Below are 21,295 nucleotides of genomic sequence, written 5' to 3'. Positions count from 1 at the left end.
AGAGTTAAAGAGAAATAAAATTTGAAATATTTTTGTATTAAATTTAATAAACGAAAAGTTAATGTAAGAGTTAAAGAGAAATAAAATATATATTGAAATTGTTAGCTAGTGCTTTTTATAAAATGAGTTAACTTCATATGTAAAGAAATTAGTTTTTTTTTTTTTTTTGTTAATAATAGGTTTTAAATTGATGTTCTTTCTTAAGATTTTGCTCAAATTTTATTATTTATTTTTAAAAAAATTTTAAAATATAAAATCAAATACGTATATTTATTTTTCATATTATATATAAAAATAATTTTATATTCAAAATATTATATCAACATCTAATTCTATCGTATCATATAACTATTCCAATTTAAAATTCTTACTATTCAAATCTCAAACTAAAAATCCAACCTCCCGAACAAACACACAAGTAGACTTATATTATGTTACCAACAGACTTTTGTTATATTTTTATTATGCTTTCTAATTTATTCATTTTTGTTATTCGTCAATATCAATTTCAACAATAATGTATATAAGTATGCTTTCCCTAGAATAAACATATATATGCTTTTTCCAATGAAAGGAAATGAGAAAATTATGCTATAAATATTTTTATTATTTTAGATATTTTATCATGTATTTAAAACTAAAAGATTTGTGTTAATCAAATTACACCATTCAAAATATACGTAAAATATAATGAATTTATACTATAAATATATAATTATTTATATATTAATTAAATATAGGAGTATTAGTATTTTATTTACTTTTATTTTTCAAAAATTCTCGTATAACTTTTCAAGTAATGACATTTAATTTTTTTAATCATTTCGTAATATTTAATTTATCATTTATAAATAAAATTTTTTAAATTTTACATTAACAAGAAAAAGAATGTACATAGTACTTTTTATTGTGATTTAGACATACATTATATATGCTTTTAGATGTAACTTTAGAAATTATAACTAAATAAAAATTGAAATTTCATAACAAAACAAATTTTAAAAATTATTCTTTAGGTTGTACTTTAGATAAATTTTATATATAATTTTAGATACTTAAGAATATGTTATATAATACATAATAATATGTTGTTTGAGATGTTATGTAAAATTTTATAAAAATTATTACATACAATTCTTATGATTAACTTGAAATAAATACACTTATTTAAGTTTCCTTATATAAATTGACATAGAATAATTACTAAATTTACAAACTATAGAAATTGCCTAAATTAATTATTACCGTAAATATTAAATTATTTGCATTATATTTTAATCCTTATAACAAATCTCAACATTTTATAATCATACATAATTTGTTGGTAAGATAAAATTAGGGTGCTGATCCTATTAATAAGCAAAATACGCATACAAAATATAATCAAAATGAATATGCATGGATGCCTCTTTTCGTCTTCTCATTCTTGTGAATAGAGGGGCATAAGTTTTTTTTTCTTTGATTTAAGTTTTCTTGAAATTTGATAATAGTTCAAAGAAGAAAAATAAAAACATTTCACATTTTCTTTTTTAGAATATGATAAAAGGAGAAAAAATATATAGAGATAAATGAATACAAATTTTGATGTGGTTGTACGTTGAAAATGTTTCTGCCCTTTTGGCTTTAACGGTGGCGGCGCCATTCAACTACGACACCAATGAACTGTTCATTTTCTTGAGATAAAGGGAAAGTGACGAATAATTTTATGATAGTATTGGGCGATACGATAGATTGCGTGCAATGCACATAAGTAAGTTTAAAATAATGCATTAATTATTGCACTAAAAATGATAGAATGCATGAAATGCACATAAGAAACACCTCCATTTCATTCAATTCATACAAATACAGTTAAGAATAAGAAAAATCAAAATGATCATTAATAAAAATGGAAAAATATCACAAGAGTTCATATTGCTTACCGCTTAAAGGTAAACCACCATAAAAAAAAAAAAAAATATATCATGGTGGTTATTTCTGATGATAGACATACCTGAAAATAACATTCAAACAATAAGGTCAATTAAGATGTGGAGTTTTGCCCATCTAAATCTTTCGAAAGAGTACTCAATAAATGAAATGTCAAATTGTGCATATTTGTTTTGCACATGCACATGTGTAATCATATATGAACAACAAAATAGTCTATAGAGATCAATATAAGACCATCTCCTAGCGCACTTGGCAACTTTAAAGTGAAAGTGTTCAAACAATGTTAATATCTTTACATGATTTCTTAAACTGACAATAGAATGAAACATAAAATTGTATGCATGTGTAATAATTAAGTTATATAAAACATCAATACCAATATTCAAAATATTCTGATGTTTGTTACTTTATTTCTCGACCTCGTTTCAATATATTCTTGTTAGTATTCAAGTGACTAAATGGTCATGAGATTAGTGAGTGAGTATGTCTATTTGTTTGTTTATTATTCTATACTTTTCTTTTCTTTGGGTCGTTCAATGATATTTGCATTACCGAAAGCAATGATTATCATATTATATATATATGGTAGACAAGCATTAAGATTTAAAACAATTACTATTATTGTTTTTATTTATTTTTTCAAATAGAAAAATTAATTGAACAATAACATACTAATAATAAAAGGAAATCATATCTATAAATAAATAAAATAATATTCAATTTGCGGCAAATAAATTCTAGCAAGTATTTTTTTTTCAATTATTATTTTTAGGAATTTTACCAAGTCCACTTCTGTTTTATTTTTCACCAGTTCATTACTGACAATGGATTTAATGTCTTATACTCCCTCCGTCCCGGTGAAAGAGTGACGTTTTCTTTTTGCACGTAGATTTTTGAATATTAGTATTGTATTGAATTGTAGTAAAAAAGGCAAAAATACCCCTATTAGTATAGTGTAATATAAAAGTAATGATATTTGTGTAATATATTGTAAGTTGGAACGGTATTTATTATATTAGGTAAGTAGTACAATTACTAAATTAGGAAATTGTAACTTTGTTTTGGGACGGAAGAAAATGAAAAATGACAACCTTTCAATGGGACGGAGGGAGTAATAAGTAGAATTTTAGAGATATTTTTTATTGCTCTATTTTTATATATTTGCATATTTCTTTTGGTGATAGAATAGTAACAGACATTTAGTACTTTTTTAAGTCATTATTTATTACTATTTGAATACTTCTAGCATTTGTTCCACCGAATTACTTATGAAAGCAAATCTCTAAGATATAATGGAGACCGAATTTGAAATCACCGAATTTTCAAAAAACTCCATCATGTCAGCACCAAAGGAAAGAAAAAAAAAAACAAAGAAGACCAGAGCTAAAATGTGTCTATTGTTGTAATTTCTTCACTCGTATCATGTCTCTAACTCAACAAAAGATCTTTGGAATAATATGCATATGGAATGAAGATCCTAAATCAAATACAAGAAAGGGGGTTTGAGATGAGATGCAAAAAATGAAAGAGTATGAGACGGTCAATAAATGACTACACAGACATATTTCTTGACATCCTTAACAAGGTTAGACTAGGTTAGGTTGATTCTAGAATTGTATAATAAAAAAAAATACACTCCTTAAAAAACACAAATGATCTATTGAATTTCACTTTGGCACAATTTTTAAGTATCTTTTTGGCCCAAGAGCAACAAAAGAAGACATATGAGACAAAAAAAACAAACGTTGTTGAAGGAGCTTTGCCAACCAAGCATCAATAAGGCTCTATACAATGTTTGGCTTAAAGCAAACTACAAGAGTTTGGCATTGACATTGACATGACAGAAGAAATGATCATTTGTCATTCTCTCGACATGGTCTTTGCAAAAAGACTATCTGAAATTAGTCTCTCACTCTCATTGCTAATGAGATATAACATAATAAACAAACTATAACATAATATTAACTTCTCACGTCAATAATAACCATGCTAGTTAATAATATGTAACTAATTAAAAGATAAATATTGTTTCTCACTAACAATTAACATTATTATAGTAATGAGATATATCATAATAAACATTCTTTCCGTTATTCAAATATATGCTCACTTTTCTTTTTGGGTTGTCATAAAAAAATTATTATACTTTTGTACTTTTTTTACTATAAAAAGAAAAAGTAAAAATTATTACTCACTTTTATTAAAATCCGTATCCGATCAAATGAACACACATTTGTATGACAGAGGGAGTAATAACTATGTTTACCTCATTGTGGAAAAATCATACTGCAAACCAAATGATAACCGATTTGTATTCCTTCATTGGTCTGTAAATAAATATCATCAATCCACATTACTTACATCCCAAATGTATTTAAAAGTTCATCAGAATCTATCAGGAATACGTAACAACACATTTCAAGTATATAGTAGTCCCCTAAAATTCTATTACTTAAGAACTAGACCTAAAAAATGCAATTCGGGGTACTTAACAACACTACTTTTGTCAACCCACAAACATGATTAATTACCGAACAATCAAATAAAAACTCAAATATGCAACTTCGGGTAACTAAATAAAATGTACATCTACAAAATTAACAAAAATTACAAATTAAACAAATAAAATCACCCAAAATCGGTGCCAAAATAAAACATTCAACCCGGTTCACATGGGAAAACATACGGACGATTTCAAACCCATTTAACAAACACAACTACACCGATCACCCAGGGCTCGTCAACACTGAACCGATGCATAAAAACACGAGACAAAAGCTTACACCCCAAAAAATCGAACAAACTATGATATAAAATACTATATCAACAAAATCAAAAACCGAAAAAGGTCCGACCAGGCATTTTACTTCTTCGAGCTTGTCGTGAGGGATGGGAGCGAGTCAGCTATTTTTTCACTTTTTTTGCACTGATTGGTCGCTACTTGATCGCTGGGGGTTGAAGAGTGCAAAAGACTGAATGTTCATATGACTGCAACAAGCAAAGACTTTACCAAGATTTGTTACCTAAGGTCGGGGCCAAGGAAAAATTGAAAAATAAAATTTGAGTGAAGATATGGTGAAAGGCTCGAATGTGGGAGGTGCGGAGTGAGGCTACTAATTCACATTAGTTGCAGCAACTATTGAAGAGGATGAGCCATATGGAAAAGACAATATTATTTCTCTTAGGATAATTCCGAATCATGTGTCCCCTGCGATGATAGTAGTGACACTCAATGTTAGGGCAACGAGTGTAACAATGATCAATATTCAAGCAGCGATGACACTGTCAGATGGTGGTGGTCGGGCATCCCTGCAAGCTGAATCAAAGGTGGCAAAATCCCTACGAGGATAAATAGAGGAGGAAGAAACCAGGGCAATAATCAAGAATAGGAGCTTTGAACATCTTCAGTCGAATGTCCTCAACAATAATCTTCTTCATGACTGTCTTCAATTATGGTAAAGGATGGTGATGGAGAAAGAAAGCTACAAACAATTAATTTAACTTTGGAAACAAACAATTCCTACTAAATATCAAATTCTAAAATAAATAAAATCATGCCATAAACTCAATTTTTACCTCAATTCAAAAGACAAAAATATTGGTGTCCAATAGAAATTGATACAAATTATTCTCAACCAAAAAACATCTGTTTCATGGTCAATTTATTTTTCGTAAATGATGCCACAAATACTATAGTTCATAGAAAGTTACATCAATGTAATATCTCTAAATTTGAATCTCAATTTATTCATACAAACAAAATAAGTATGTTCATTCACTTATTGAACCTTTTATCATCCAAATAAACATATTTGTTATTTTTAAAATACTAAGTCGCCTTTAAACATAATTAGAAAGATTAAGAGCAAATTTTTTTGGGGGGCAAACTTCCACCTTGGTACTTATTGTTTAAAATATAAGTTTCTACGAAAAGGACTAATACGAAAGTATACAATTTCCTTTTACTGAAATTGGCGTTCTTATCTTGTTGTTGCTGCCGGAGGATAATAACAACTCAACGAAATGAAATGGGTGAAGTTGGTTCATCATTTTCCCGCCTAAATTTATAGACGACTTACAATTTTGTCGAGTCTCAACATATCTTCTCTTTAATGGCTTCTAAGTATTAATCAATTTCAACCGTGACGTTTGTATCAATTTGAGATGTTTAGGATGCGTTTGACAATTAATTGGTAGTTTTTAGTTGTTAGCTGATTCAATTAGTTGGTTTGACTAGCTGATTCAATTAGCGGTTTATATTAAAATGTTTGGTAAAACAACTGTTTAACATTAGTTGTTTATCTATAAAATGACAATTAATGATATTTATATGGTATGTTTTAAAATATTTATTTTATTCATTTTGGTTTAAAACTTTTTAATTTTTTTTTATTAATTATTGAAAATTATAAAAATATTATAAAATATTTATTTTTATTTTTTAGATTTAAGAAAATATTTTTTATTAAAAAATAATAATAATTTTTTATTAAAATTGTATAATATATAAGTGAATAAATCTTTAGTATATATTTTTATTATGTTAATTATTGTTTAATAATTTATTCCATTTTATTTATTTTTAATGTAAATTTTATATGATAAAAATACATATAAATAAATTAATAATATTTGTCTTTTCTATTTAATTTAATTTTGATAAATTTATATATTTTACAAATAAAATAATTTATATGCAATAATTAATAATAGTAATTATTTTACATTTATACAAATAAAATTATAATTTAGTAAATAAAATATATTAAAATTAATTAATAAATACTGCAATAAAAATATACTTATTATATGTGTATGAAATAAATAAATTATTTTTAGGGTAAATAAAGAATAAGTATAATTAAAGTGAAAAAGTTGTTTCAAAACACTTGATAGATTAGCTTTTTGGGTCCAAAATATTTTTTTGAAAAAACTAATTTACCAAACACGTAAATTAGTTTTTTGAGTGATCAATTACCTAAAAACTGTTTAATAGACTAAAAGCTTTAAAAAATCTCTTTCCCAAACACCTCTTAGTTTGATACGTTGACTTCAACAACCACTAATCTAGTTGCAAAATTTCTAGAAGTAAAAAAAAAAAAACATTATCCATATAATATAATAACTATATTAGGACAATTATGTAAAACAAATTAAAGTTGTTCTAAATAAATAATTTGGGTGGATGATTTGTGATATATACCACGGTGAACTTGAATGACCACTTACCATCATCATGTAATTTGAAAATTATAGTATAAATAAATTTTAGAAATAATTTGGATGAATGATTTGTGATATATACCACAGTGAATTTCAATGACTACTTACCATCATCAAATAATTTGAAAATTATAGTATAAATCAATTTTAGAGCTTAAGACTATATTCAATCTACTATGTAAAAATAGCAAAATTGTTATTTTTGCAAAACATGTTAAGAGGGGTGGGACATAATTCCCCTTGGTAGGATTCAACATACCCTCTCAATTGAGTGAGTGGTTTTTCCTATTACTATTATTTTTTGTTTTAATTAATTAATTAATTATTTAAATATATGCATATATTATATTTTTCTATTGTTTTTTTTTTAACTATTTTTTACTACTTCCGTCCCATATATCGTGTCTGTTACACTGTAGACACGGTATTTTAGGAAGAGTGTAATTAGTAGATAATTAAGAATGCATTAGTGAAAATAATTATTGTATAATATAAATAATTATAAATTAAGATTAAGATATCTAATTAGTTTAATTAAAATTTTTAAAAAAAATTAAAAAGTTTAAAATAAGATTAAAGTGTGTAATCATTTACCAAAAAAAAAAGTGACATGATATGTGGGACGGATAAAAATGACAACATGGACATGGTATGTTGGACGGAGAGAGTATTATTTATTAAAGAATTTATTTTTGTATTAATATTTTAATTTTATAATTAATATTTATATCAAATACTTGATGTTATTTTGTAAATTTGAAAAATTTTATAAAATAATATATAGAATAGAATATAAAGAAGATTATTTGATTTTGTAGAAATAAAAAGTATGCTTACACATAAATTACTTAAAAAAACCCTAGAAAATAAAAAAATATATTGTATACCATGTAAAAATGAACTTGTGGGTTGAAGATGATCTAAATCAAGTTTCTGTACTTATATGGTCGAGTTCTTGATCTACCTTCTGTACATTTTTTTCTTGTTCCGCACAAATCAAAAGTGATACTACAAAATTTTGAAAGTAATAACTAAATTTTGAAATGACTTATTGAACACATGATTTTATTCTTCAAAATAGACTGATTTTTTTTTAAAAATTTTTTTTTGAAGTGATGAAATCTTGCTCTTGATGTCTGAAAAAAGAAAATAAAAGGAAAGAAAGAAAAATAAAGTTATTTTCAATTCAAAATTAACTTACGAATGAAATGAATAAAAAGAATAAATAAAAATTGAACAATAAATGAATAGTGAAAAATAAATTGATTTTAAAAATTAATTAATTTTAAATTCAAAATAAAACACAAAAATTTAATTCCAATTATTCAATATTTGAATTACTATTAAAATAACATTTTAAAATTAAAATTCCAAAACAATACATCCTTATTTGTACTATAATCCCCTCTCTTTTCTCTATATTTTCGTAACCCGCAATGTCATTTCCCGTTTTATATATACGGAAAAGCAAAAAATGAAAACAAGGAGATTATTCTCACGCTACGTCGTCGTTTCACTCATTTCTATTCCGTACGATTTCAACAGCAAAAAGTGGCTGTCCTCCTTTTTTTTCTTTATGCAGTCTCTCCAAGAGTTGAGCTGTGCGGGGATAATCATAGATCTGTCATCCCCAAGTAGGATCGGTTTTTCATCAATCATACTCTACTTCGCCTATCAGGTGAGATTTCGATTTGTTACTCAGTTGAATTGAGCTTTTGATTCTAGAAAGGCGGTCAAATAGCGTGCTATTCTTCAAGTTTGTGGTGCTCAAGTCTTGTCTTTTGGTTGCTATAAAGGCAAGTCAGCTTTGGTGACTTGTTTACCAGATCTGATTCCGTCCAAGTTCTTGATCTCTCTGATTTCTTTTTTCGCGGTATGTGTTTTGGTGAGACCTGTCGTTGGGCCTGATCGTTCGTTTGATCGGCGCAGTGAATTGTGAAGAGAAAGTTGTGAAGTGATGGCGAATCGGATGAAGGAGGATGAAAAGAATGAGAGAGTTATACGGAATCTTCTTAAGCTTCCAGAGAATCGACGGTGTATTAACTGCAACAGTTTGGTAAGTATCTGATTTTACTTGTGTTCGAGGATCGTCTCCGTTTGATGCCATGCCCTTTCACTTTTCATATCTCGAATCATATCTGAATGCCACGGTCACTTTAGGGCAACATAACCTTTATGAATTGTCTTCATTTTGATGTTCTACTGGTTTGCCGAAATCTGAGATTATTTGTTTCGAAAAATTCTACGTGTTCCTTGAGTCGCCCGAGGTTTTGATCATAGCTCCCAAGTACGGGGTTACTTTTGAGTTACCTTCTGAAGGAAAGCAACGCATGGTGCATTGTTAGGCTGGGCTGATTTTGATTTGCATGATGATTTGTGTCTGCTGCTCCTTTTGGGAATTTCAACATCTGTCTGAATGGTTGCAATCAAGATCAGTTTTGAATCTTTATATCAGCAAGCCCGATGAATCTCAGGATTTAAATCACTCCATGAACCTGCTTGTGTGATTTACTATGTCTTGTTTAGTATGTTTCATATATTATGTTACTTATTTTCTTTAATCCTACTACATGTACTTGAGCTGATACTGTCTCACTTTAGACTTGACCTCACATACTGTACTGCTCGAAATTTACATTAGGAAGCTAGCGAGCATTCACCATTCAAAAATTAAAATATATTCTTGATAGTGTAATTGAAAAGTATCCCATAAGCTGTTTAATTAAAACAAAATTAAAGAAAATTGTATGGTATTGTTGATACTTTATATTCCTTGAAATGACATATTTTTTGTATTATAGAAGAACCTTGATTTTAAATGTATGTTTCTTGAAAAAGTGTTACAAAAAGATTTTACTTTGGTGATGTACTATGCTGATTAATTTCGCTTAAACTGTCAAAGGACTGGAATAAAGCACAGTGATTTCTCATAGTGACATCGATCCTTGAAAACTAGCAATTTTCCCCGCTATGATAAACCCAGACGCTCTGAAACTAGTAGAGCATGAGATTATTGGAATCAAGAGTCAGCCTCTTAATGAAGAACCGTGACTTTCCAGCTTTGTGTGCATTGTGTAGCATGGAGCTTGATATGATCGGACATTTGATTATCCAGTTAATATGCTTCAATAATTATGATGAGAATTATATCTTAATTTACTATGTATCCATGTGGTTGAATATTATACTTTGTCTTGGGAAGAAACTATACATAAATATAATAAAATAAGATAATTTGAAATATAAGATGAGATACAAGTGCTGCCTTCTCTGTATCTTCTCATTAATGGTAATGAATGGATGCTCTTTTTGGTTGATGTTGAGAAATTTATGTGTTACTTTTAAGAGGGGTCATATTTCAGTTGTTTGGATTGCTCTTTAGAATATAGATATATCATTTAAACTCTTAGCTTTTTATCTCTAATGGAGATAGGACAAACAACCGTATTGAGACTTTAACCATAGTTGTCTATGGCATGTGTGGTTGCATGCCATAATGTCAATATAGCACCATAAAGTGTGCGCCAGATGTAATTTTATTTTGCGGTGCTCGTCGTCAAGTAAGCAGAATTAGGAAATTTGTCTGGAGCACCTGCGACACCATTATTTAGATAATGCTCTTTCACTTCTTTTCTTTACCTTATGGACAAATCTCTCTCTCTCTCCCCTTTCCCCAGCACCCAACTCCCCAAAAAACAAAAAAAAAGTTTTTATTATGATCTTGATTTTAATGTTGTAGTGATCTGTTACCTATTTCTTTTTGGAAATATATTAGTTGAAAATGATAATGTTAACTATCCCACCCAAAAAGAACTCGGAGCCTAAAGAGAATCAAGTTCAGTCTACAAGAAGCTGATCGACCAGACGGAGAAACTTCCATTCCAACTGCTGAATTGTGTAATCCTTGAAAATATTTTACTTTTTTAAATTTGCAAATAGTGAGGATATGCTTATTCATTGCCTTGAGATGGAACTTTGGTATGGCCCGCATTTGCCTGGGAGCTGTGCACAATGAACAATGACTGTTCAAATCCGTGCTGTTAGTTCAACTGCTGTTTGATTTCTAGATGTGATTGGTACTGTGGGCCTTAAGTAATTTTGCCTATTAGTGGTCCCCAATAACATGATAATAATTGGCTGTAGACTGTTTTGAGTTGGCTACTTACTCAGAGGTGTTAGTTTTTGGGATGCCTATAAGATGAGATTGCTGAAGATGGTGAAAGAGAGCACTGGGTTTGTTTCTCAAGAAGCTTTCATATTTTTTAGCCTGCCATAGTTAAGTAACTTGATTATATGGATAAAACATGTCATAATAGATTGGAAAGTCTGGGCAGTGAAGCGCCACACAATGTTTGGTGGGATAAGCTATCAGTCTCAGCTCATGTATGCTTAAAACTCATGATTGTGGCGAACTAATATGGTTTTTATTATATATTATCTCCACATGGTGCTGTGCTGAGCAGTCAACGCTACCCCCACCCCATTACCATGAGCTTGGTGGTACATATACATGTGAAGCAATGCTTGAAAATGAGGTCTGGGTACTTGGGAGTCAGTGAATGACAGTGTAATTAAATGATCCGTGAGAATGTTCAGCTACAGCTTATTGAATGAGTTTCTTGTAAGACAATGGATCACAATCTTAATGTAGTTCAGGTATATATAGAAATTAGGAAACTTAGTACTTGAAGTGTCTGTAGAACAGAAAATTGTTCTTTAATTTTGCACCAAACAAGTTAATAATATACGATTTCAACATAAGCTGTTATATGTTCTAGATTGCTCTTTTAAAGCTTATTAGTATATCTTTTAAATTTCTAATTGATTGGGATGTTTATTGTTGCCTTTGTTCCATTAGGGACCTCAATACGTTTGCACGAATTTCTCGACTTTTGTCTGCACAACCTGTGGTGGAATACAGTAAGTAATGATTAGTTCGAGTTTTTTGTCTTTTGTTTTCTAACAATCTTCCAGAAGGATTCTCAAATGCTGTAGCTTTGTAATTTCCCTTTACATGGAATGTTCTCTTTTTGTGGCAGTCGTGAGTTCACACACAGAGTTAAGTCTGTATCTATGGCTAAATTTACTCCACAAGAAGTCAGCGCCCTTCAGGGAGGCGGGAATGCGGTATGTCTCATTTATTTGATTTGAACACTGTTTTCAAATTTCTCGTCCATACAAGCATCTTTTAATAAAGATACTCATCTATACATTGTTTCCTATTGATAAGAGTGCCCGAGAAATTTATCTAAAGGAATGGGATCCTCAACGTAATTCTCTACCTGATGGAAGGTATGTGAAAATTTGTCATTTTACCTTATTATTTTTTCTCAATGTTATGTTTTTCATTTATTTTGTAATGCATATACTCTTGCGTTCTCACATGTGCATGTTATGTATTTGCTCTCTCAGCAATGTTGAGAGACTACGTGACTTCATCAGGCATGTCTATGTGGATAGACGATATACTGGGGAGAGGAACATGGAAAAACCATTAAAGATGAAGATGGTATGCATGGGGTTCCTTTTAATTAAACTTAATACAGTTTTAATAGAATACACTGGAGGAAAATATACAGTAAACTTATGACATTCAAAACAACTGTGCCTTTCTTGCAGAGCACTTTGGTTTATCTTAGTTTTTCACTTGCCTTTTGCAGGCTGAAACTGAAGATTTCAATAGCAATAGGAGGACAGACACCTACCAAGGGGGTTTACGAAGCCCTCATAATGATTCCTTTGAGCGTCGCCACAGTGATAGGCCCAGTCCTGGTGGAAGAAGTCCTGGATATGATGAAGAAAATCGTCAAAACAGTACTTACAGAAGTCCTAACCGTACTGAAGTTGTTAATGACTGGAGACGGGAGGACAGGTTTGGAAATGGGAGGCGATCAGAAGGCAGAAGTTCTGATGGTGGTTCGAAATTTGAAGGTGGATCTCCTGATAGTCAAAGCCCTCCAGTGGTTCGTCCTGTAAGAGATATCTTAGGAGAGAATGTATCTCCCCTTCGAGTGATTGAACCTCCAAAGCCTGCTGTTGGAGGCAAGTCAACTGATGGGTCCCACACACAAGTAAAATTTTTTTCTCTACTCTATTATGGATTTATTATTATTATTTTTTAAAAAACTTATATCATAATGTGCAGTCCAGTGAATTATAACTATTTTCATATTACTTAGAAGGCTAATAAAGTGATTGGTTTTATTTAATACTCCCTCCGTCCCAAATACCCTGCAACATTTCCAAAATAAAAAATAATTAATTATACTTAATCTCTACCTTACACTTTATTCCCTCACATCATCCAAATAAAAAAATAAAATATATATTTCTCTCTCCATCACATCACCTAATTTTTAAATAATCCTACTTAATACTCCCCACCTAAAAATCCGTGCCAAAAGGAAATGTTGCACCTTGTTTGGGATGGAGGGAGTATTTATTTTTATTCATATTATTTTGCATTTTTCTGAGCAAACCAAACTAGCCGGATTTGTAGGACGAAACGTGCAGAACATCGTTTTGTTGCTGTGTTGTTCCTTCCTGTTACAAGTGTTGTTGCATTATTATAACTTTCTTTTTTATGTCGCATTTTACTTTTAACTTTCTCAAGTTGGATAGGTATTGATACTATCTGTCTTTGTATAGCATATATAGAATTCCCTTTGCCTATTTTTTCTAGACTTAACTACTAATCTCTGAGGTACATGATTGTTTGCACATTCCTTTGCAGAGAACTGCATCCTCAAGTAGCATGGCATCATCTGATGTGAACCCTGCTGAGATCAAAGTTGAAGCTTCTTTTATTGATTTTGATTCAGTTCCAGAACCCCCGATAACAGCTCCTGTGAACAAGCAAGTGCCTGTTGCTACTTCATCTGTGCAACAGACGGCATCTAGTGGTAATGACTGGGCAAATTTTGATTCAGCGCCTCAGGTCAAAGCATATGCTGCAGCCTCGAACTCTGTGGAATCTGTACTTTCTGAGTTGTCAATTACAACGCACACTCCTGGCCATGCTGCCCTTGGAAGTAATTCTTCATCGTCAGGGGCTCCTCCTGGTGGTGCTGCAATGGTATCCTCTGGTCAACCTCCACAACAAATATTACATACTGAGGGATATACGCTGCAAAATACTAATGCTCCTACTACCACTGGACCGTGGTCTGCTTTGTCTCCTCAACAAGTTGTTACTCCAATTATTGGTGGATCCTTGACTAGCACGGTATGTATAAGAGTATCATCTCCTCTATTCAATGTTTCGTATCTATAGCAAGTAACGAATCTCTTACCTGAAATTATTAGGCATGGAATACGCATGCACCAAATGCCCACAGACCCCAAGTTGATACATCTTCTGTTGCAAAAGTGGGTCAAACTGAAAACACTTTTTCCATGGGAACCTCGATTGGAGTTTCAACAGAATCTTCCTCAGATGCAAAATCTGGTGGGAGGAAGGCACTTCCAGAGGATTTATTTACAATGAATTACCCATACCGTCAACCTGTTCCTGGCTGGTATTCTGGTTCTCCTTACGTTGCTTGGTATCCAATGCGTCAGGACATATCAATGGTATTTGAAAATACTTTAATCTTTTTCCTTCTTTTGTCTCCATGATTTTCTTTTGCATTAGCATGTTTTACAGTGAAAAAATATTTTTTTATTTTTTATTTTGACATAGCATTTTGTCACATAACTTGAATGTGATAAATATATGGAGTGGCTACCTAGGGCAATACTGAAAACATGGATAAATAAGCATCATAATTTGCTGACAATCATTGGAGTATGATGCCTGTTGTTGCTTCAAGCAAATAAATGTTAGTTTAATCCCTTTTACTGAATGCATAAGCACATCGACATTCACAAATTAAAGTAAAATATACTCCCTCTGTCATGGTTGAATTAAACTCTTTAATTAGTGACATGATATAAAAGATAATAATGTTTAATTAGTTAATAATAATGAGTTATAATATTATTTTATTATTTTTTATATAATTAATAATATTGGTAGTTTTAAAATAAATTTAACATATATAATTAAAAAAGATAAAATATGTATTTAAATATTTTAAAAATTATATCGCAATTAAAAAAATATATGCAATATGGATATCATTTTGCAAAGAATAAAATTTTCTATAATACAAGTAAATAAAAAAATATGATTATTTATTTATAATTAACATGAACTATTTTTTTTTTATAAGAAGTGAGTTTTAAATGTAGTAAAAAATAAAGGGCTTTTGAGTGATGTTATATGTTATGTAGTCAATTAAGTTGATTTATATTTGTTAAATATGTTTTGATTTAGTAAGTTATACCTAAACTAGAAAGACGTAAATTGGTATGGACAAACAAAAATAGAAAAAGTGCCAACTAAAATGGAACGGAGGGTGTACTAAATAATGAAATAGTACCTGCTGCAGCAGGGCAGGTAAAGGTGGTGAATTTGTGCCTCAATTTTAATAGCTTGTCCTTCACTTTTACTGGAATAGCTTTATCTGGTATCATCCCTTGGGTATAGTTTATTATTAGAAACTTAAATAGTTCTATTTTAGGGATGGGACTATGCATTTTTAACCTAGTTAGAAACTTCATTAATTTCCAAACAATAATTGTCTTCATTTTACAGCCTATACCTAGTTCCCAGCCAGTACCAAGATCCATGAACCCTTTTGATGTTGGGCATGCACCTTCTTCAGTCCAACAATCTGCGGTATGCTCTTTTCTCTAGGAGAATTTCATCACTCTTGATTGCGTTGTCTTTTCTTAATTTTTTGCTGGTTGTTTCCATCTAGTTAATTCTATTGCTCTTGCAGAAATGTTTTTTCCTTTATATATCACAGTGGAGTTATCTTTTCGTGATTCTTTATTGATGGGATGTTCAGAACTATTAGAAAAAACCTCTTTTTTGTTTGGCAATTTGGATTTACAGTACTGCAGCAAATCTGAGCATCATTATACGCAGTCTTTGGCTGGTTTCGTGTTAAATTGCCTTTTTTTGTACAATGCAGTTTCCTTTGATGGTACCGTTACAAGGCGTGATGCCAAGACCTGCAACCGCATCTGCTCAAATGCCATCATATCCAGCTGCAGTTCAACAGAGTATGAGATCATATTACTATAAGTTTTTGTTTGTTGGAATGTTGCTATGGTATAATATTATGACTTGTGTTTACGTCTAACCAGGTCCATTCATGGGACAAGAAATGGCCCACGGGGTAACTCCAAGGTAATAAATATATAGCCTTTAGATCAAGTCCAGTCTCACAATCTCAATATACTTGGGTACAATATTAATAAACAAAGGTAAAATTGCTCATAATTCTCGCGTGGTATTTACGTAAAATCTTTTTGTACTTTAAAAATTGTATGACACTCACTTTTACTTTAAAAATCGTTGAATGAAACTCCACCACTATGAAAATTCTCTTGTATGATGAGAGATAATTTCCTATCTGTATGTTTAACATGACGGGAGATTTCATGCAATATTTTTGAAAGTTTAAGGTAGTGCCATGCAATCTCCTTGTACTTTAAAAATTGTATGACACCCACTTATATTTTAAAAAACGTTGCATGGAACCCCACCACTATGAAAACACTCTTGTATGATGAAAGATGATTTTCTATCTGAATATTTTGCATGGCGGGGGGTTTCATGCAATATTATTGAAAATATAAGGGGGTGTCATTCAATTTTTTAAAGTAAAGTGGGAATTTACGCTGAGTTTCATGCAATCCTTTTTAAAGTATAAGGGGACGTTATGCAATTTTTAAAGTAAATAAAAAATTTACGCTGAGTTTTGAAACCACAAGAAAGTTATGGGTAATTTTGGCATCAACAAATAACTCAAACTCAATTGAAATTTTGGAACTTTTGTAGGCCACAAGGATCATATGGCTTCAGCATGGCTGATCAGTCGATGTTCACCCCTCAAAACCCAAATGCCCAACTAAGCGGATTCCATCCAGCCCCCTCCACTTCCAGCAGCTTCACTTCTGCCACCGGAAACCCGTTTGGCTAAAGCCAAGAAACCGAAGAGCATAAGCAACGAGCAAAGCACTTACCTGTTGCTTTTTTTTCTTCCTTTTATTTTGTAGATGATACCGTAATTGTTACTGCAGCACAGGAGAGTGGTAGAGAGTGGAGTCTGGTGCAATCAGAACCAGATGGGTGAAAATTCATTTTTACGGAGAAGCTGGCCGGCCGGAATGCGAAAGCGAATGATGAAGGTTTGTATGTTTGAGTTGATTGGGTTTCCAACTTTTATGTATCATATATATATCATAGTCATTAATATGCTTTTTTCTAGGCTTCTATTAATTGTGATGTTGGTGTAGTAGTAGTAGTGAGTGTTGTTTCTCCGGTCCAAGTTGATATAATATAGTTGATAAGGATATCAATCAATATTTTGCTAATTCTTTTTGTCCGCACTGCAAGTTTTGAATAAAATTTGGTAATGTGTTTGTTAAACTAAATTTACTACTATAAGTGCTTCCTTCTTACTTTCTTTCATTCCCTTGCGTGTTTGGTAATGGTAATGGTGATGGTAATTGGTTCCTCCTCTAACTGTAATTCAGCAGTCAGTTAGTTGCCTGAGACACATTTGAGAGAGAGAGAGAGAGAGATTCAAATTATTATACTCCCTCCGCCCCGTTGGAAGGGTGACGTTTGATTTTTGCACGTAGATTTTTGAATAATAGTATTATATTGGATTGCAGTAAAAAAGATAAAAATATCCCTATTAGTATGGTGTAATATAAAAGTAATGACATTTATGTAATATTTTGTAAGTTGAAAGGGTATTTATTATGTTAAGTAGATAGTACAATTACTAAATTTGGAAATGGTAACCTTGTTTTGGGACGGACGAAAATGGAAAATAGTAACCTTTTAATGGGACGGAGGGAGTAATAATAATTTGTTTTGTCTTATCTTGTTTACTTTAGTTCATATTATGGGGTGGCCGGTAATTAACTGATAACTATTATTTGATTTGATCAGCTTTGATCAGCTGCTGAATATTTTAGGTGTTCGTGCTAAGGTTTTGGTAAAATAGTAGTTTCGTATTAACTGTTTATACGTAAAATGATAATTAAGGGTATCATATTTTTTTTATTTTAAAAATATTTAGTTGAATTTTTTTTTTCGTTGGGTAGATTTTTTTAGGATTTTATTATCAATTATTAAAAAATTAGGACATATTTATTAAAATATTTATTTTTATTAATTTTCAAATGTTTTGTAAAATATTGATGTAATTTTATTGTAGAATATTTTTTTCCATTATAAACAGTATAGATATAAAAGAATAAAAATCGTTAGTATATGTATTTTTATTTGATTATTTTTTATCTAATAAAAATATATTCATTAAACTTATAATTTTAAATAAATATATTATTTTTAATAAAAAAAAATATGTGATAAAACATATATAAATGAATTAATAATATTAATATTTATATTTTATCTTTATTTTTAAAATTTAAATATTTTATAAATAAAATAATTGATATATTAAAAAGAGTTATTTTAAATTTATAAAAATAAATTTATAAGTTATTAGAAGAAAATATATTCAAATAATAAATAAATAGTGTAATAAAAATATATTAATATATGTGAAATAATTAATTAATTTTAAGGCTAAATAAGAAAAATCAAAATAAAAAAGCTATTATAAAATGTTGATATTACCTGTCAAATAGCTAAAAGCTTAAAACTCTTGAAAAAATTGTTTATCATACATCCTCTTAATCACAACATAAATAAATAAATTAATGTGATGTTTACTTCCATGAATTATTATAGTATAAAATATTCTTCATTAAGACAATATTAAATTACTAATTGTTGATGTCGAAAATTAGTTAGTAATGAACACCAAAATAAGTTAATTATTATATTAGCGCTTGGATTATATTTTGAAAATAAAATTCGGCATTAATAGTAATTTTTCAATTATCCTAATTTATATAACTATTTTAATTATTCATTCTCCTTCCTCGCTCCATCGTTAAAAAAAGAACTCCCAATTTTATAACATGCAATTTTTTCTTTTGATGCAGCATTTATTAAAAAAAATAAAATTCAGAATCTTTCAACATAATTCAAAAGAACTCAAATGTTTAAATATAGAACTCAACACCTTATAGAAAAATATATTATAATAAAATATCCAATATAATGGTTGACCTATTTCAACATTGAATTTATGCAAATTTCATAGATTCACATGTAATTTACAAAACCAAAGTAAATACGTTATGTCCTTATGCGACATATTGGATTGATGCCCTGGATTCAATTGATTGGTTTGGGTTATGACTTTTTAATCAAATTTAGATAATAATTTATATAATTTTGTTAATCTAATTATTTTTATAATTTTTCAACATTTAGATATTAACAAAATTATTAAAATCTCGTATGATGTGTTAAGAATATGATAAAACTATATTAGCAATCATATTTAAATTACAATATCAAAATTATTATTAAATAAAATAAATTAACATCTCTTTCAATTTTACCAATATAAAATATTATGTTGTACAACACTATATTTTATGAGCTTAAAGAACTCAACATGAGAAAATGTTTTATAATGAAACATTAAGCATATTGTTTGACATACTTCAACATTAAATATATGCAGACTTCACAAATTCACAAAATCCAATAAATTTTAAACTAAAAAAGATGATCTTATCACTTTTTCAAGCTAAAACATCCAATTTTCATCTATTATGATGAACGGTTCCGAATTTGTCAACATACCCGCCTCCTAATTATTAGCTTAACATAATTTAATTTTTATATAAAATATTTTAGGAAGCGGCTGAGGAAGGTCGATTTGCTGCTGGTTTCAGGCGGCAACAAACCTATGAATATCCTGCCCAACCAGCCCTCGAAAATACACCATTGCAACATGTTTCAGTCCTTCGAGAACCTACGGAAGGCCCCCGAGTTCGTTTCCCACAACGGGGACCTACTCATCAAGCCTTCCTGCAGCCCGCATTACACAATCCGCCGTCCGTTCAGACAGCTTCCAAATAGCTTGGGGGGTAGGCAGAGATGGGGCTGCTGCCACATCCCATCATAAATCCACAAGTAATCGAAGATGTGATTAATAGGATGTATGGCGATCGGCGAAGCAAGGAGTTGGTCGAGCAGTTCTTAGAACAATTTGGGAGCACATAAACTAGATGCCAAGTTCGTGTACCAAAGGACCAGGTGGTGAATGTGGCAATAAATAACATAATGCACCAGCTGTGTGACACGATGATTCTCCAGAAGTGTCACGACTTTCAGCAGCCGATGTCCAAATCTGTGAAGGCCGAACAACCCTTGAAAGAAGCTCAAACGGCCTGAAATCAGAAGTTCTGGAGTGGAAATTATTGCGTCTTTGCCCAAGAAGGGCTACCGAGGTCGATGAGGAGTAGAAAGAGATCTTCTTGGCTGAAATTTTGCAGGGGAAGGTATAGACATGCCCGACTCGTAAGCCGCCCCGACGGAAAGAGGTGAATCTGAAGGTATCTTAATCGTTTGACATAGCAAAAATAGAGCAGATTTTTTACTACTTGCTAAAAGACAACCAGTTCCGCCTCAAAGAAGGTCACAAAATGCTGACCGAAGAGGAGCTGAATGGAAAATCATTTTGTAAATGGCATGGAATATATGGGTATCAGATCGGGAATTGCATTTCCTTCCGAAATGCAGTCCAGAAAGCCATCAAAGAAGGCCGCCTTAAGCTGGCCGAAAAACCTGACATTAAGGTAGACACAGAGCCGTTCCCCTCGCTGATAAACATTGTTGGAGTGCATCCAGCCAGGTCCAGAAAGACAAATTTGGGGTTTGGCGCAGATGGTAAAGGAACAGGGCTTAAAAAACCAGGGCTTAAGAGACTTGGAAGATCGATCAAACCTCTGATGAGGAGTTCGGTGTGGAACAGATTTTTCCCCACGAATGCAGTCGTGGAAGTAAGCTTCAACAAGGGAGGCGAGGTGTGGCGAGTAACCTCCGTAGATCAGGTGGTGATTACACCCCATCACACCTGTCTTCCTAGAAAAGAGCTCGACGATGGAAGCTGGACAAGGAACTGGAAGGAGCAGGCAACGCGGCCTC

General features: G+C 30.8%; 1 protein-coding gene across 1 annotated transcript; it reads left to right on the top strand.

Annotated features, from left to right (window-relative positions):
- Positions 1-8,673: 8,673 nt before the first annotated feature.
- LOC127239790 (uncharacterized) lies at positions 8,674-17,643 on the top strand. The gene is made up of 13 exons (XM_051258109.1): positions 8,674-8,833; positions 9,085-9,211; positions 12,014-12,075; positions 12,195-12,282; positions 12,386-12,447; positions 12,568-12,664; positions 12,816-13,226; positions 13,889-14,380; positions 14,461-14,727; positions 15,794-15,877; positions 16,176-16,266; positions 16,351-16,393; positions 17,048-17,643. The coding sequence occupies exons 2-13, from the start codon at positions 9,113-9,115 to the stop codon at positions 17,187-17,189; spliced, it is 1,938 nt and encodes a 645-aa protein (XP_051114066.1). The 5' UTR covers positions 8,674-8,833; positions 9,085-9,112; the 3' UTR covers positions 17,190-17,643.
- Positions 17,644-21,295: the final 3,652 nt, after the last annotated feature.

Source organism: Andrographis paniculata, unplaced genomic scaffold, assembly GCF_009805555.1.
Source record: "Andrographis paniculata isolate CXL003 unplaced genomic scaffold, ASM980555v1 Contig78END, whole genome shotgun sequence".
Classification (NCBI taxonomy): Eukaryota; Viridiplantae; Streptophyta; class Magnoliopsida; order Lamiales; family Acanthaceae; genus Andrographis; species Andrographis paniculata.
This window is presented reverse-complemented; position numbering and strand designations above follow the sequence as displayed.

Excerpts from the sequence above, each read along its gene's own strand:
- LOC127239790 (XM_051258109.1), top strand. The coding sequence starts at position 9,113 with ATGGCGAATCGGATGAAGGAGGATGAAAAGAATGAGAGAGTTATACGG. Across the intron at positions 9,212-12,013 it reads GTATTAACTGCAACAGTTTG|GGACCTCAATACGTTTGCAC; the intron begins GTAAGTATCTGA and ends TTGTTCCATTAG. Across the intron at positions 12,283-12,385 it reads TTCAGGGAGGCGGGAATGCG|AGTGCCCGAGAAATTTATCT; the intron begins GTATGTCTCATT and ends CCTATTGATAAG.